Source organism: Antedon mediterranea, chromosome 3 (assembly GCF_964355755.1).
Source record: "Antedon mediterranea chromosome 3, ecAntMedi1.1, whole genome shotgun sequence".
NCBI lineage: Eukaryota > Metazoa > Echinodermata > Crinoidea > Comatulida > Antedonidae > Antedon > Antedon mediterranea.
Genome location: NC_092672.1, coordinates 29,500,443 through 29,516,332, shown reverse-complemented (window position 1 = coordinate 29,516,332; position 15,890 = coordinate 29,500,443). Strand labels below are relative to the sequence as shown.

The 15,890-nt window shown below is 32.2% G+C and overlaps 1 protein-coding gene across 7 annotated transcripts in view; it reads right to left on the bottom strand.

Moving 5' to 3' along the window:
- LOC140045171 (segment polarity protein dishevelled homolog DVL-3-like) overlaps window positions 1-15,890 on the bottom strand; it is a 70,697-nt gene that overhangs the window by 13,720 nt on the left and 41,087 nt on the right. For all 7 annotated transcript variants that reach the window (XM_072089967.1, XM_072089969.1, XM_072089968.1 and 4 more), the window contains one exon: window positions 9,104-9,218. In XM_072089967.1, coding sequence (XP_071946068.1) covers window positions 9,104-9,218 — 115 coding nt within the window. The remainder of the gene's footprint in view (window positions 1-9,103; window positions 9,219-15,890) is intronic.

Sequence of the window (15,890 nt, the reverse complement as noted above, 5' to 3'; positions counted from 1 at the left end):
GAGGACAAATATAAATACCTTTACCTTTTAACAGCCCCCCCCCCCCCCACACTCACCTCTCCACTCCATTTCCTATATGTTAAAGTGTTGCTATAAAAAATATAGTTTTGCTTTTTATATTGCAATGTACTGTAATGTAAACACACGTCACATGTCAACATCTTTCATGTAATTAAAAACCTTTTCAATTAATTCTACTACAATAGTACAAAATTGTCACTTCTACGATAATTATGTTTAATTTGCAACCATACCGTTATAGCACCCTCTATGTTTCCTCAACAAACAAACAGGCATGTTATTGGCAGTTGCAATTATATACTGAATAAAGTCCTATTTTTGGGTGGGATTATACTCAAATTTCTTCAAAGCACCTGACAAAAGTCTGATGTATATTTAGCCCAAATTTTAGCTTTTTGCTTCAATGGGTCATATATACGGGACTATTCAAACCAAAATGATAATTCCAAATTGCATTTATTTTTATGTGGTGTTTTGTAAAATGTTAGTTTTTGTGTAATTGCTGTAACCAAACTAATGTGTGCCACAAAATATGACAAAACAGAAGACACTACTGTTCTGTACGTGAGCATGTTTACTACGAACTCTCAGAATTGAGGCAGCAGATGTTTGTTGGATGATTATGATGTCAGCACCAACAACTCTGGTGTTTAATGACAGAAATGCGTTACCAAATGCTTTTGCACCTACAGTACAGTTAGCGATTATAGAAACACTGTAGTTGAGGACATAGCTAGCATTTTACGATATTTTAATATAGATTTAATGTTTGTTCAATGATTCAAATATGAAATAACATAAAGAGTGATCGATGGCCATAGTAAGAAAGCTTGACCGACTTTTTAAAATCATTATTTGTAAAACAAGTATCACAATAAATCTCAGAATTAATGAGTATTGGATTAGTTCTTGATCACTTTATCAAATTCCATGAAACCAGGGAAGGATTCATTAAAAAAAACATTACATTTAAAAGTTCCAGACATCATTTAACCTGATTCTAGAATCTTCTGAAAAGGTAGATCTCGGGCAGAGCTTTTATTTACCAGACCAAATGATTAAATAATCACTTAGTTTACTTTGTAAAATCAAATCTTTATGATTTCCAGATGTGGAAAAAAAGTTAATAAGTAGACAAAACTAAAACTCTGTCTACACTAACAAACTAGGTTGACAAAAAAAGTGTCACACTTTTTTTGTCAACAACAACAACAATCAATATCAAACTTTATAACTAATTTTAAAGGGGGGTTCCGGGTTTAAAATGAATAGTAAAAAATGTAAAATATATTTGTTTGTCTCTTGAACGGTAAAATTTTCAATTTATATAAAGCGTCCAGTGAAGCAGAACGAAGGCTGTGAAATGAGGCCAGATTACAAGTGCAGCTACAGCAAAATCACACTGTCGTTACAGAATAGGAAATTCGTGAAATGGTCAATCTTCCGACGACTCGTTATCATTAACCATATCAATTACTTTTGTAAAATTATACTTATCTGATGTAATTTTAGTCGGTCTTCCCATTTATAAAGTCAATTTTCTATGAAAATCCATCAAAACAGTGACAAATTAGATAGGTTTGCACTTTACGTTTGCCGATTTTCGCACTGACTTAGGGAAAGCCTTCAAAATCAATGAAGCGTAACGTATACATTCCTGCTGAGCGAGGAGAGCGAGACGATGATACACGTGCTCTCTCTGCCCCATGCCTGGCATCGTCACGTGATAAGCAGATACAGTATACAATACCAAACTGGTCGGGTCGAGTATACCCCGTCTATAATCACAACATGAACGATGTACAGTATTTGATTGAAGGTCGACTCGACCTACCGGAATGGTATAGATAATATAGCTCGAATGAAAGAGTTGGAATATTTGTATAAACATAAGTATTGCTAATTTTAACAAGTGTAGCCTATAGTAAAAGGCCTGGTAGTATCAATTCGCATAGGGTCTACTACACTAGCTAGCTCAATTTTTAACTGGGCCGGATCGGCTAGGAGGTCTACTTGCTTGATGCAGTATCTGCTTTTTTGGAGAGTAAACTAGGCCTAGGCCTATTTTAGGCCTACTTATTAATTAGAAGATCGGGACACCATACGTGCAGACGGCGATCGGACCTTGTTTTGCCTCAATATTTACAGCCGATTTTGTAGAACGTTTTAGGTTTAGATTGTTTAGGAGTTTGGTTGATAGGATGGGTTTGGAATCCACTGAGTTTTGTTATTTAAGGGCCAATCGTTTAGTAGTAGGCTAGCTAGGCCCATGATGGCCCCAATGTTTTAACGTAGCCATCGTGGCATGGAATCCCTAGTCAGAAATGTCTCTCACCCATGAATAAAATGATTTAGGCTAGGCCTAGCCTAGTACGTGAAGCCGATATACAATCTGTACTATTCGAGGTATAAAAATAGTATAATTTATGACTCCGTAATCTGTACTAAATTTTGTACAGGTATTTCATTAAATGTCAAATAAATATATGCTACACTTTAGGCCCAGCTTAGAAAATCTACAAAAAATGTATTTCATAATGATCGGGTGGTCGTCGTTTGACAGGGGAGAGAGAACACAACGTACAAGCTTGACGTCGCGAGTTTGGAATCCACTGATGACGTGATTTTGTGAATATCTCATGAATATTAATGAGCTTCCCTAAGCTGCTGAAAAACAGACTTTCCATGAATTTACCCTAAAATGTATAATGAAATTAAATTAAATTTTTTTAATTTCTCGTAGTTAATGACATTTGGATCATCATTAATATGAAACATTAAAAAAACATTGTACATTTTTTTCTTTAAAAAATATAAAAAATGACATTTGCTGTTCAGTTGCACACATGTTATGGCAATTATTTTACAACTATTTTAAAGTTCAAAAAACATAAATTCGAACTTCTAATCAGATTTGCTCAAGTCTGTACAGTATTAAGTAAATCTCAAAATTCCATGTTCTACCAAACTAATTGAACAAACAAAAGGAATGGTAATATTCATTAAATTCAATATTATGGTTGGGTTGTCCCATACATTATCAATAAATCAGATGCTAGGCTTAGTTAACTAAACTGCAAAGTAGATTAAATTTATAATCTAAAAATTCTTCTTCTTATTGAACTTGCACCCTAGACCTACATCCAGAAATTGTAATGTCAAAATCAATTTTAGGACTCAAGGATAAAATAGTACACATAGTACATTCAAAAAGAGATAAAACATTCAATATACAGTACTTAATAATTATATATGGTAGGGGATAAAATCATGGGGGAATATAATTCATTCAATTATAAAACAATTTTATCTAAAGAAGTGCATTATGATTATAGTTTAATGGTTTGAAAGTAGAACAACATAATTTAGATAAAGCATAAAATGAGGTAAAAAACCATTAGAAAGAATGGAAATAAGTGAATATGTCATAATTTCAAAATGATCATTATGACTTTTTCAGTGAAACATTTCTGGGAAATGAAAATCAAAAGTTCAGTATAACAGTACAACATTACTGTAGTTGTCATAAAAAAACAAAAAATGTCAACAAATTAAAAAAACAAATGTATAACAATAACATCTTAACATTTACAGATTATGTTCGCAAATTTATAATTTAACTAGACAAATAAATCAAAACTAGTTTCTCACCATCCAAATCAGAAACATGTCTACTCTAGGCCTCACACAATGTGATTGTTGAAAATATTTGGATAGAACATGCCCTTAGAAACCACATCCGGGCTCCCAACTGAGTGCAAAATGCGAGTGCCTAGAAATTATCATAGCCTAACAGAGAACATGTTTTACTGATGCCAACTCACTTGAATGTATTTTTCCTCCAGAAAAAAAATCTTGAATTGTGGTGATTCTCCGCAATAAATCAAAGTAAATAACTGTAAAGTGGACATTTTGCGAATCTAGTAATTTTATCTTTGACAAATCATGCAATGTTGAATTAATGTCTAGATAGAAAAGTATATTTTAATTAAAGAACACTGGCTACCTGTATATTGGACCCCTCAATTCTAACAAATATAATTCTTCCCTTGTTGTACTGAAATTACCATGATATTTAGTTCTACAATTTTTGGACGAAATGTCAAAATGATAATACTGTAGTATCATGTTGTTAAATGTCGAGAGATATTTAATACATGCTGTAATAACATTTTGCATATTATTTGTTTTATTCACAAAGCAAGAGAGTGGTGTTGTACTGTTGTGTAATTTTCGCTTACTGACTGACTGGCATTCAATAGTCTTTGTTCTACCACTGTCATCATTTTCTTTTTGTATCATTGCTCTCCTCACGAGAGCAAGGGCTATTGTTGGTTTATCCGGGTAAGCTAGGCACAAAATAGACTAAAGTGCTATGATAAATGATGTATGTCTGCGTAAACGAAGTTGTTAGAAAAAACTTTTCACTAATTTAGATACTGTAGAGTAACAATCATAGAATATCATTATTGTTGGTAAGCCAAAATGACACATTGAAATGACACAATGTAATGTCTACAGTATAATCCATGGATTAAATTTCTATTAAAAAAAATCTATCATTATAAATCATACACTTGTTAAATTGACATAAACAATATTAAAGCAACTTCCTGTCTAGAGTGTGATTGACAGTTAGACTGATCACATGACGCCTGATTGACAGCTCATCAGTCATTAATGGTGAATCCTAATGAGTGCCAAACTAATTTAATGAATGCAATCAACATTATAATGTAAACTGCAAACTGTCAAAACCACTTTAAAATCTAACAATGAGATAATGGTATACAGTAAGTCTGTTTTTAACTGCATATTGTCTTACATTACAATTTTGTAAAAATGTCTTCTCCATCTTTAAATTAGGAAGATAGATCAAAATGTCTCGGGTGTCTTTTTTAGGATTTAAGGGAAATAATTAAATTACTCCATATTTTACATTAACCCACTTCTCATTTTACAAAGATTACGCAAAAAGTTATGCCTATTCTAATTTTTTTTTTCCATGGCAAACTGGGTCTCAGATCAAATTGTTAAAACTACCTGTTCATTATATTGTTATTAATATATCAATTTACGTTTGTATGTAAACTAAATCTCTATAGAAACCTGAATATTACATTCCATTTCTATTGTAAAGTGAATGTTGCAATGTATATTTTCTTATACATTTATTTTTCTTATCACAAAGTATTATTAAAGCAGCATTCAATTCTATGCCACAGCTTTAAAGTAAAACTCTTATATTACAGTATATTATGCAGTTTACTATTTTAATTGTTTGAAAAATTTAAATATAATTATTAATTTCCTCTGCCAATTAGTACAACCAATTTAAATTAATATTTAATTTCAATTTTCATCTACTGTATAACTTTATACAATTAGATTTAATAACATGAGAGCAAGATGAATAAATTGTTTAAATATATCTCATTTTTCTTAGATATAATTATTTTTTTAATGTAATCTATTTTGGCTAATATTCAATTTAGACTATTCCATTATTTGTTTTAGGGAACAATAACATTATCAAAAATTATTTATACTGTAATGTAGCTGATGCAGTGGCCAATGACCGGTAAATTGCTGTCGGTCAGCCTGAAAAGAACAGGCACATCTATCAGGCAATTTTTCACCAAAAATTTCATATTTCATGATTGTTATAACTATTGCTGGCCAGTAAAATTGATTTGGGGCATGTAATAAATCCGGTTTACTGGCTTGCTTGGCCAGTAAAAAAAGAAAATTCAACCCTGAAATTTAAAATTATCTTCATATAAAACAATGTTAGGTTTAAAAGGGTCAGCAAATTCTATGTCAACGCCTGTCCGGATAGTTTGACGCGACGTGAAGAAAATTACAAAATCGTGTTAATTAACACATTGCATCAAAAGCAATCACGAATATCAGATTTGCAAATTAAATTTTGAAAAAAAAATTAATTACATATACATAATTTTTTTTTCTACTACAATTTCATGATTTCAAAAATTGATTTTTTTCTTTTCAATTTATCTCTATTATAGAAAGGATAATTTGTTGAAAGAATTTCAATTTTTCAATTTATTTAATAACATAAAAGCTCTAACGCCATTTACTTTGCGATGGATCAAAGACAAAAAGGCGCACACAACAATACCGCTCCGTGCGACCTCCAATGAACTTACCTTACAGTATCTCAATGTTCAGACTAATGATGCATCTGGCTGGTAATAATTACATGGTGTTAAAATTGATAACGCAGGGGAAAATTTTGTCCATGCAAATATCATTTTATAATTCTATTAATAAAAAAGGTTATTTAGGTGAGAGTAAATAATTTTGGTGCAAATAGATGTTTTATTATCTTTTACTGTACTTATTTTAATAAACTGTGGTTCAGGCTATACATGCTGAAGGTTCAAAAACCTCCAAGAACAAAATTTGGTATAAAGTATGCTTATTCACTTTTTGTATACAAAATTTGTATAAAAATGAAACTAAAAAATCATGTTATTGTTAAATTATTCTACTTGAAATCAAATTAAATTTTGATTCTTCACCGTAGAAAGATTAATGGAACAACGTATGAAATAACAAATCTAGAATTATATTCAATATTGATTGTCGTTCAACCATGTCCATACGAGATCTTGATTATTTGTCGCCTATTTTGTCCTTTCAACCTCAACTGACCGTAAAAACATCATCTCGGTTGAGAAACGAGCCCAGCCTCCACTGACCAAACATCATCTGAGTTGAGAACTGAATCTCATAATCCATTTGTGAAGATTTAAATCTGTATAACTCCTACATGGAACTGCGAATGATTTAACATAATCAAATATGCAACAAGGATAGCACGCAGCAGTGTTAAAAAGCTGTTCGCATGTATCAACTTAGTTTGTCTGCTCCAATTATTTTACGTTAAATAACACCTTAGGCGTGTTTAATTTAACTGCCATTTTCATGCACAAAATAATTGTCACATAGATTTTATTATTCTGGACAGGGTTTGCTACAGTAACCTAAATTTTGTTTATTTGTTTTCACTACTGTTAACTGCTCTCATCCTAATCTTAATTCTTTTCCTTTTAGGAACACTTACCGTATATTTCGGTGTATAAGTCGCACCTGTGTATAAGACGCACCCCCAACTGAGAGTAAAATATCGGTATTTTTTATATCGTCGATGTATAAGACGCACCTTATTTCATCAAAACAATTTTTTTTTAAATTGTAATCAATATTATTGTGATAATATATTTTGTTATATCTACAACGGCGTCCTTTATTTAGGTTTTTTCTTACCTAGGCTCAGCCGCGCCCAGCCTCAACAAGTTCTTTCTAACTTGTTATTCATGAGTTTCGCCGCAACATCGAGTGCATGACCGTGTGTGTAACACGCACGTGTGTGGGCTAGCCTCGCTCGATCATTTCGAGAGGGCGCACGTTTTCACGGACAATCGTATTCGATTAGTATCTATGTATCCGAGAAGTGTGTACGCTAGGTCCATGCTATAATCACCTGGAGAACATACTAGTCGAAGAAAAAGAAGGGCTTGCGCTTGGGGTACGGCGATCGTGCGTATAACTACTGTATAAATAAATACAGTACTATTCCAATCGTACGACGTAAACGTTTACAAATGAAATTTTATCGGAGCGCCATAATGAACAAATCTTTTCATCATATTTAGTATAACATCATGCTAAAATGACTTGAAAACTAGGCCTAGGCTAGGCAGAAGCAGGTTGCCGTTACGTTAGTTAGTTACTGTAGCTAGGCCTAGCCTACCCAGGCCTAGCAAACGAGGTGACGATAGCCTAGGCCTAAGCCTATGTACAATCTGTGTGGTGAGGCATTTATGTTCGGTGTATAAGACGCACCCTTAATTTGGAGGTCAAATTTGCGTGTCAAAAGTGCGACTTATACACCGAAATATACGGTATTTTAGTCATCCTCCTATTTCAATTTCATAGCATTTAGGCTGTACCATTGTCTGTTGTTTTTATGTGTATTACAGTAAGTTGTAAAGTGCTCTTCTAAAGAGAAATAGGCCAATTTGGTTTATCCAGGTAAGCTAGGCATAAAACAGACTACAGTAGGTCACTAATAGTATGAGCAAAATTTGGATTGCACCATTGTCTGATAGGGTTGTTTTTATGTATATTCAAGTTTTAGTGATGTTCTAAAAGAAAAATAGGCCAATTTCAGTTTATCCAGGTACGCTACTGTAGGCATCAAATTCACTAGGTCACTTATTATATGAGCAAAATTTACCGACACAAACTAATCTATTAAATTAATTTAACATCAATTTGCATCTAATAATTTATATTTCTGCTGAAATGAATTTCTGGAACCAAGAACGCAATTATCATAATTACTATTAAACCTATAATGCTTCAACTGACATACATTTCATGATTAACATAAAAGATAAACTGAAACATGATGCATTAATTGCGCGAACACATATTCCAACGCTCAAGACGTAACTCTAGACGTAGAATGATTGGAAGATCTTCACGGTTTAGTTCGCAAAACGCAACATTACAATTTCCAATCATGGAAATATTTTAGTAGAGTTAATATTGATACGGTAACTTGTTACTAATAAACTTTGGCCACACATATATATTTTCTAAAAATATAATTTTCTAAACGAACAACTTTGAATAAGAACGTATCTTTACAGTATTAGGTTGAAAGCAAATGCACTGGACTTAATAATTCAAATTAACCCCAAGTCGCTGACTAACTGTAAATCAATGTTGGCTACCATTTTACTAGCTACTGCTTGCTCAGTAGAACATACTGTACCACGGTCAACAATGGTCAAAAGTTAACCATACTTAAGTTTACAATTTTCAAGTACATTGTAACTAAAACTTGTATACCAACTCTCAAATGAGAGAAACTGTACGTAAAAATAAAGTAAAATTGTAACTCGACATTTGGCTTGTCAAATCAATGTATGGAAGGCTACAGAAAAAAAGAATACTAACCCTATTTTCATGATGTAATGTTCATGTAACTTTACAGTTTAAAATGTGTAAAAAAAAAATAAATTGCACTATTTATTGTTTAGTTTACCTGCTGTCATCATCTGTTGTACCACAATAGCTTGTAGATTCAATATCACTACTCATCAAGGTTGACGAACTCTCGTAGCCATGTCCGCTTCTATGGTCACGTTTTGTACGTGTAACTAAAAAGATAAAAATTGCGATAGTTTGTAACAAAAATTGAACATTATTAATGATTTTGTAATTTTAAAAGTGATTTTGAAATACATTCAAATCACAATAAGAACGTTGAAATATCACTCCATCAAAGACTATCAAATAAACGATTGAGCATGCTCACAAACAAAACACTGTAGTGATAGCTTCACATTAGTTCCAATACTATTCAGGTATGGTGTAGTCGCAGAAACAATGTAAAACAATCTATTGTAGTTTTAAATCACAAACATTAAATTTAAGAAAATACACGTACATTTTTTAAACTTCACTGTCTCACAAAATTTCTCTCACAAAAATCAACAATCAGATAAAATCACAGCACATCCAAAATCTATCTTTTACGCAGAAATTATCAACACGGAATTGTAATTCGTTTTGAAAAACTTTCGCAACAACAGTGTACGCAAAATCTGAACAGGTTAATGGCTACAATTCTACTGTCTTCGCTCCACTCCCATAAATGTAAACAATGGTTCATTAATGTGTGTTTGATGTAAAGTGGTGATTGAAGAGCGACTAATGAACAAACACGCAACTCATCAAATAGAAGATGCGTTTATTATTTGTTGGAAACATTACATGGATATTAGATAATGTATCATGGGATGAAGAAAATTATTGCATTATGGGATGTGGAAAATAATTGTATCATGGGATGTGGAAAATATGCATTTTGGGACGATAAAATATATGCATCATGGGATGTGGAAAATAATTGCATCATGGGATGTGGAAAATATATGCATTTTGGGAAGTTAAAATAAATGCATCATTTGGGGTAAGGAATATAAATGCATCATGGGAAAAGAGAGAATTTGCATCATGATAGGTACATACAGTAAATGCATTATCACAAAAGAATTGCAATATCATCACATCATGCGATAAAGGGAAACAAATGCATTATGGGATAATAAAAATAAATACCGGTAAAGGATTTAGGCAAAAATGCACTTATTTAATTATGAAATTTAGACAATTTTAAGGTAAATAAAATGGCATCTGCAAAATATGGAATCCTGCCAAATATAATTTATTACAGTATCAAATCCATGAACAATTTAGTGTGAAATATGGTATTTAAGTATCATTTCTGCTGCCAAAAAATGTATCTATATTTCTAAAAATAAAAGTGGAAACAGACCCTAAATAAAGATGGACCACCATTGCAATGGAAATACATAAATAAATCATTAATACTTAGGAGAACAGATGATAAAAACTCTCATTAAACTTGTTTTGGAAATATTAAAATATTTTGATAGACCAATAAATCTAAGTGAAACAGCTCACAGTAATAAAATATTTTAATTTGGTAGGTGCTTGGCCTAGGCTGAAATATATGATTTAGCAGCTAACCAGTGTGATAGTCAGAGGGGAAGTTTACACCTGAGTTCTATTGGGTCTACTTTGTATGGATTTTATTAACAATTGTGGAATAAATGGACAGAAGATTAAACAAGTGCTATGGCAGGGTTCAGTTCAGGGTTAAATCTGGTGGTACAACAATAATAATATTACCAATTGTAAAACTAGAAAACACACTCCATAAAATATCTTTTTTTCATTTTTGAATAAAACAACAAGTTGGGAAACTATGCAGTGTCACCTACTGTATTCACTTTAAGCTATGGATGGTTTGTATTTAAAATGCCAGACATACAATCACAACAATTTAATAATTGTTAAGTTGTCAATACAGTACTGACTGCCACTGCAGAATAGACCTACGTCTATATTATATATATATCTAAATTTAGTTTAAAAAGAAGTTCTGCAGTAACTGCAGTAGAATAATTTTGATGTGTAAAGGCCCGTTTACACTAAGACGTTAAAGATCAACGATAAATAGACAAATAGTGCATTTTTCATACATAAAACAAAAGAAATTTAAAGACTTTTCATTCTAGAACTATAGAATAACCATCTATGCTTCCTTTGATGAAAATGATATTTTCACACGTCCAATCAAATGATGTCATGATTTATAGTAAAAGCAGTAATATCGTGACAATACAACGATTTCATTGTTTTTATTTATCATGACGTCTTTTGATTGGAATTTTAAAAATATTATTTTATCAAAGATAGCATAAATGATTATCCTATAGTTCTAGATACAAAACCTTTCTAAATTCTTTTGTTTTAATTTTTTTAAATGCCCATTTGTCTATTTATCGTCGATTGTTATCATCCTAGTGTAAATGGGTCTTTAAGCACGTTATATATGCCATGAAATAAGAGGGAATAACATACAGTAGTGCTATATATAGCTGTATCTACTATTTCTGAAATACTAATTTAATATTTTTATTTTAGATACATACAGTAATACAAAGAATCGGCTGAAATGAAAGGCATTCAATTAAGTGCTTAGTTCAGCATTTTAATTCTAATCGTCGATATGAAAATGTGAATCTCTAAAATAACGATGCATGGAATTCTTAATGAAGGAATACATTTACTTATACTACTGAATTGTTTAGTTTTTGTATTTAGTTTGCGGCCAATTCAATCGGGAGAACTAAAGACATTCAATAAAGGCTTAGATTTTAACATTTAATTCTAATCGTCAATTACACTGATGATTTGAATCTCAAAGATATGGAATTGAGTTCTGTAGGAATACATTTACCTGTAATGTTTAGCTAGAACTAATGAATCTTTTAGATAACATTGCCTAAGAGGTTGTCATTGCCAACAACCAACGACTGAAGTTGAAAAAAATAGGAGAAGCGCCAACAAAAAAATGGGAATCTTTCAGGCCAAAGCACGAGTGCTGGCACACCGATTCTTGCAATTACAAATTTGTAATGAAACATGTTAGAAATAAAGATGGATTCTTGCAAATTTGAATTAATGAAACATGGTAAAAATACAACAAAGTATATACTGTAGTAGAGAACTTTTTCTAAAATAAAATTCACTATCATAATACTAAATAAATTATTCCACCTGTTATCACTATCCTAGACTGTGGTCAGCCAAATGAAATAAGCATTAAATCTTCCCTGCCAAAGTAGACCCCTAGGCTCCTGTCAAAAAGTATTTAAACAGGAGGTAATTTCCTGAATGATGCAGAAATCATTATATTACTGTTGGGTATGGTCAATTAGTATTCTATTCCTAGCCACCCAAGCATTTAAAATACTGATGAAGTCTGTCTAACATAGACTGTACAATGGATTGTTAAAAAGACTTAAATTTGTATCCAATTCCAATGATCTTGGATTTTAAAGGAAAACGGGATGTGCCAGCCAGAGGTTTGCAAAATTGAGTGTTAAACTTAATCTATCTTTCGTATTGTACATGTCAAAATCTAGAAATCCATAATCCAGAGCCAAATCCAAACACCCCACACCACAACCCCATTCCTATGATCCACTTATTATTTCAAATGATACAAGCACTATTGTGTAAAATTAGGTTTTTGGAACACAGTTATTGGCGCAAAGAATAGATCAAAATCACAAACAAGCAAATTGGCACAGTGCTTCACCCAGCGATACAGTAGTTATGTATTCTGACAGCGTTTTTTTAATAAATAAAAAAACACAATGGTTTTTTTTCAAAGGTGGAAATAAGTAATACTCATGATATAGACGAGGCAATATGTCTACTATAAGACAGACATAATTAAATAAAGAAAAACAACCACACACTGTTAATATTGTGCCTTATGGAGTCTAAACAATCCTATAAAGGGAACATTTCAATTAAAGCCTAATCATAACCAGACAACAGGCAACTATTACAACCTCTTTATATAGAGTATCACGCCAAATTAAACCAAACATTTCTCAATTGTTAAAATTAAAAACAATACCTCATTCACCTCATTGTGTAGCTTTTGTGCTTGTTTGCGGGTAATTTGCTCCCAAAAACTCTACGAGACAGTGTTTGTATTGTCTTATAGACTCCGGAGAATGAAAACCAAGTCAAATGAAAAATCAAAAACAAGGGGGTGACCACTGAAGCAAACAACACAAACAAAAGTTGTACAATCAGGTAGAGAAATTTTTTAATTTCTGAATAATTAAAAACCATACTGACGTCTATTGGTATGTAGACTGGTTTGGACTCCAATTACCTGTACCTGAAAACAACTATCTAAAGTAAAAGAAAATTCTATAACAAATTGAGCCTATTCTTAATTTTTAAACTTAACACCGATTTATATTTGGATTGTATAGATTTTCAGTGTAATGTATTGTGAATAAAAATTCAATTTTTAAGCATCAGTGCTTGATTGTTTGCAGTAGGATTTAAGAAATGAAAAATATTCTTGTTTTTATAGTCTTTCAATTTGAAGTGAAGTAATACTATAGGCTATGTTCACACTGTAGTATTCATTGTCTTTGAATTTCAGGTGAAGTAAAACTAAGGCTATGTTCACACTGTAGTATTCAGAGTCTTTGAATTTCAGGTGAAGTAAAACTATTAGCTATGTTCACACTGTAGTATTCAGAATCTTTGAATTTCAAGTGAAGAACAACTAACAGTATGTTCACACTGTGTGTAGGCTACTCATATTCATTGCATTTGAGGTGAAGTACAAATTACTAAGGCTTGTTCACACCTTATGATTGTATCAAGTACTGGTACTGGTACTGGTTCAAATAACCGTCTCACAGAGACATCTGGTAGCCATTGACTTGAAGTTGGCATTTGGATGTGTTACTTTTAAATGTAGGCCTACAGTATGAGAGTGACTACTACCAAATTACACAGTCACAAAACAACTTATAAAACAGTTCATATATACAGTTAAGTGATGTTACATTTTAATTAACATAGTACGTCTGTAACAGCAAAGTGTTCAGTCGGTAGTACTGTAGTAGTAATTACCGGTAACAATACATGCGATTTCGCTGCATCTTTCCTCTAGGCTACCGACAATAAACGCAGCGGGTGTGTCATCTTACAGACTACATTGATTAATAATAATTTTCATGCAAAATTACTTATTTCTGATATAGATCTGACGTGCTATATAAAGCATACAACAAAGTCAATAATTCTTTTAAATTTATGCTTAACATTGGTAAAAGATTTTGGCACACCTGGCATGTCATACATACTTTTGCTGGAATTTTCAGACAAAAATATCAAAACTTGATTATCTGTGTTAGAATAGTTGATGGATTTTACTTTTTGGTCAAGTAACCAGTGAAATTTGACTAAATTACATCTGGTGCGATCAAGAATTTAGAAAAATGGACTTACTTTAATACCTAGTTACGAATAATCACATAATTAGCTGCTCATCATGATTACATAAATACATTGAGAAACAAATACATTTCTCAAAATATGTTTTGAACTATATATTTTAATTATTTCTATTTTCTTAATTCCAAGTATGTTGGGTGTAAATTTAAGAGACTACAGTCCAAGGGTCAAAAGTATAAATTTCATTTTTTTCAAAAATAAACCCAATCAATCACATGGTAAACGAAAGTAATAATTTTGACAAATTACTAATGGAATAAATCTATTGTCATATTAACATCAGCATGGCGGGTGGAACATCAGCATGGCGGGTGGTACACCAAAGTGGCTAACACCAGGCTAGGCCTACACTGTGAAACACTGAAATTGGTGTAGGGCTAGACCTTTCTCGTTCGACCCCACAGCGTTGTGAGTAAACGTCTGCCCAGGAGCAGTCTAAAACAACATGGTGTTATTACAAAAACACTGACCCGCTGGTATCTGAAATTGATCATGTCGATTAACCTCCAGATGGTACAAGTTGCTTGAGTAATCATAACGTTTACGCCACGGTATGATTAGCTGAAATCATACAGAGAATAATTACAAGTGGAAACCGAAGAAAATATAAGAAATTATTGGACGTATTCTCACGATCTTACAACAGATAGTTTGGATCTGGTGCCAGTGTTTTTTTCACATCCTGTATGACCTAATTATTCCAATACCAGTCATGCATGTGTATTGTTCTGGATTGAAAAGGGTGGGGCTGGAAAGCTAGTGATCATTAGGCCTACAGTACATGCTAAACAAAAGTTTATAAAGAAAACCCCCCTCTAAGTAGTGTAGTCATAATCATATTGGAACCATATTGGTAAAAAAAATCTTTTTCGTTATTTATAAATCTTGCTATCTTCTACTGTAAATATAATATTTCGCCATGCCCTATAAAAACCTTGTAGATATCTTCCCGAAAAATGTACATGTACAGTAGCTACTGCATATTCCTTAGTCACTAAAACCACATTTTACAAAAATCTTTAAATCATTATGGCAAATAAATATTTGCAATTTTTCACCATAAACAGAAAAAGTATCATTTACAACTAAAGTCGTTAAAATTATTAATTTGTAATAATTCCTTGGCATCATTCTCTACTGTACGTGCTGTAATGATATAAATCAAAGTAATAAATAGTAGTCCAACTCCCACTTCTATTTTAGATTCAACCATCTACAGTACATGTTTCGTAACAAATATTTATGAAACAAAATTGGAGTACCACCAGTAGTCAACACCGATTAAAGGTAAACTGTATGACTAAACTAAACCCCACACTTTCTCATCCTGCCACTAGATCCGCAACCAATCACGCGCCTCTCTCTCTCAACAATTTGTGGCTTTACAAGTTACAGTAGGTACA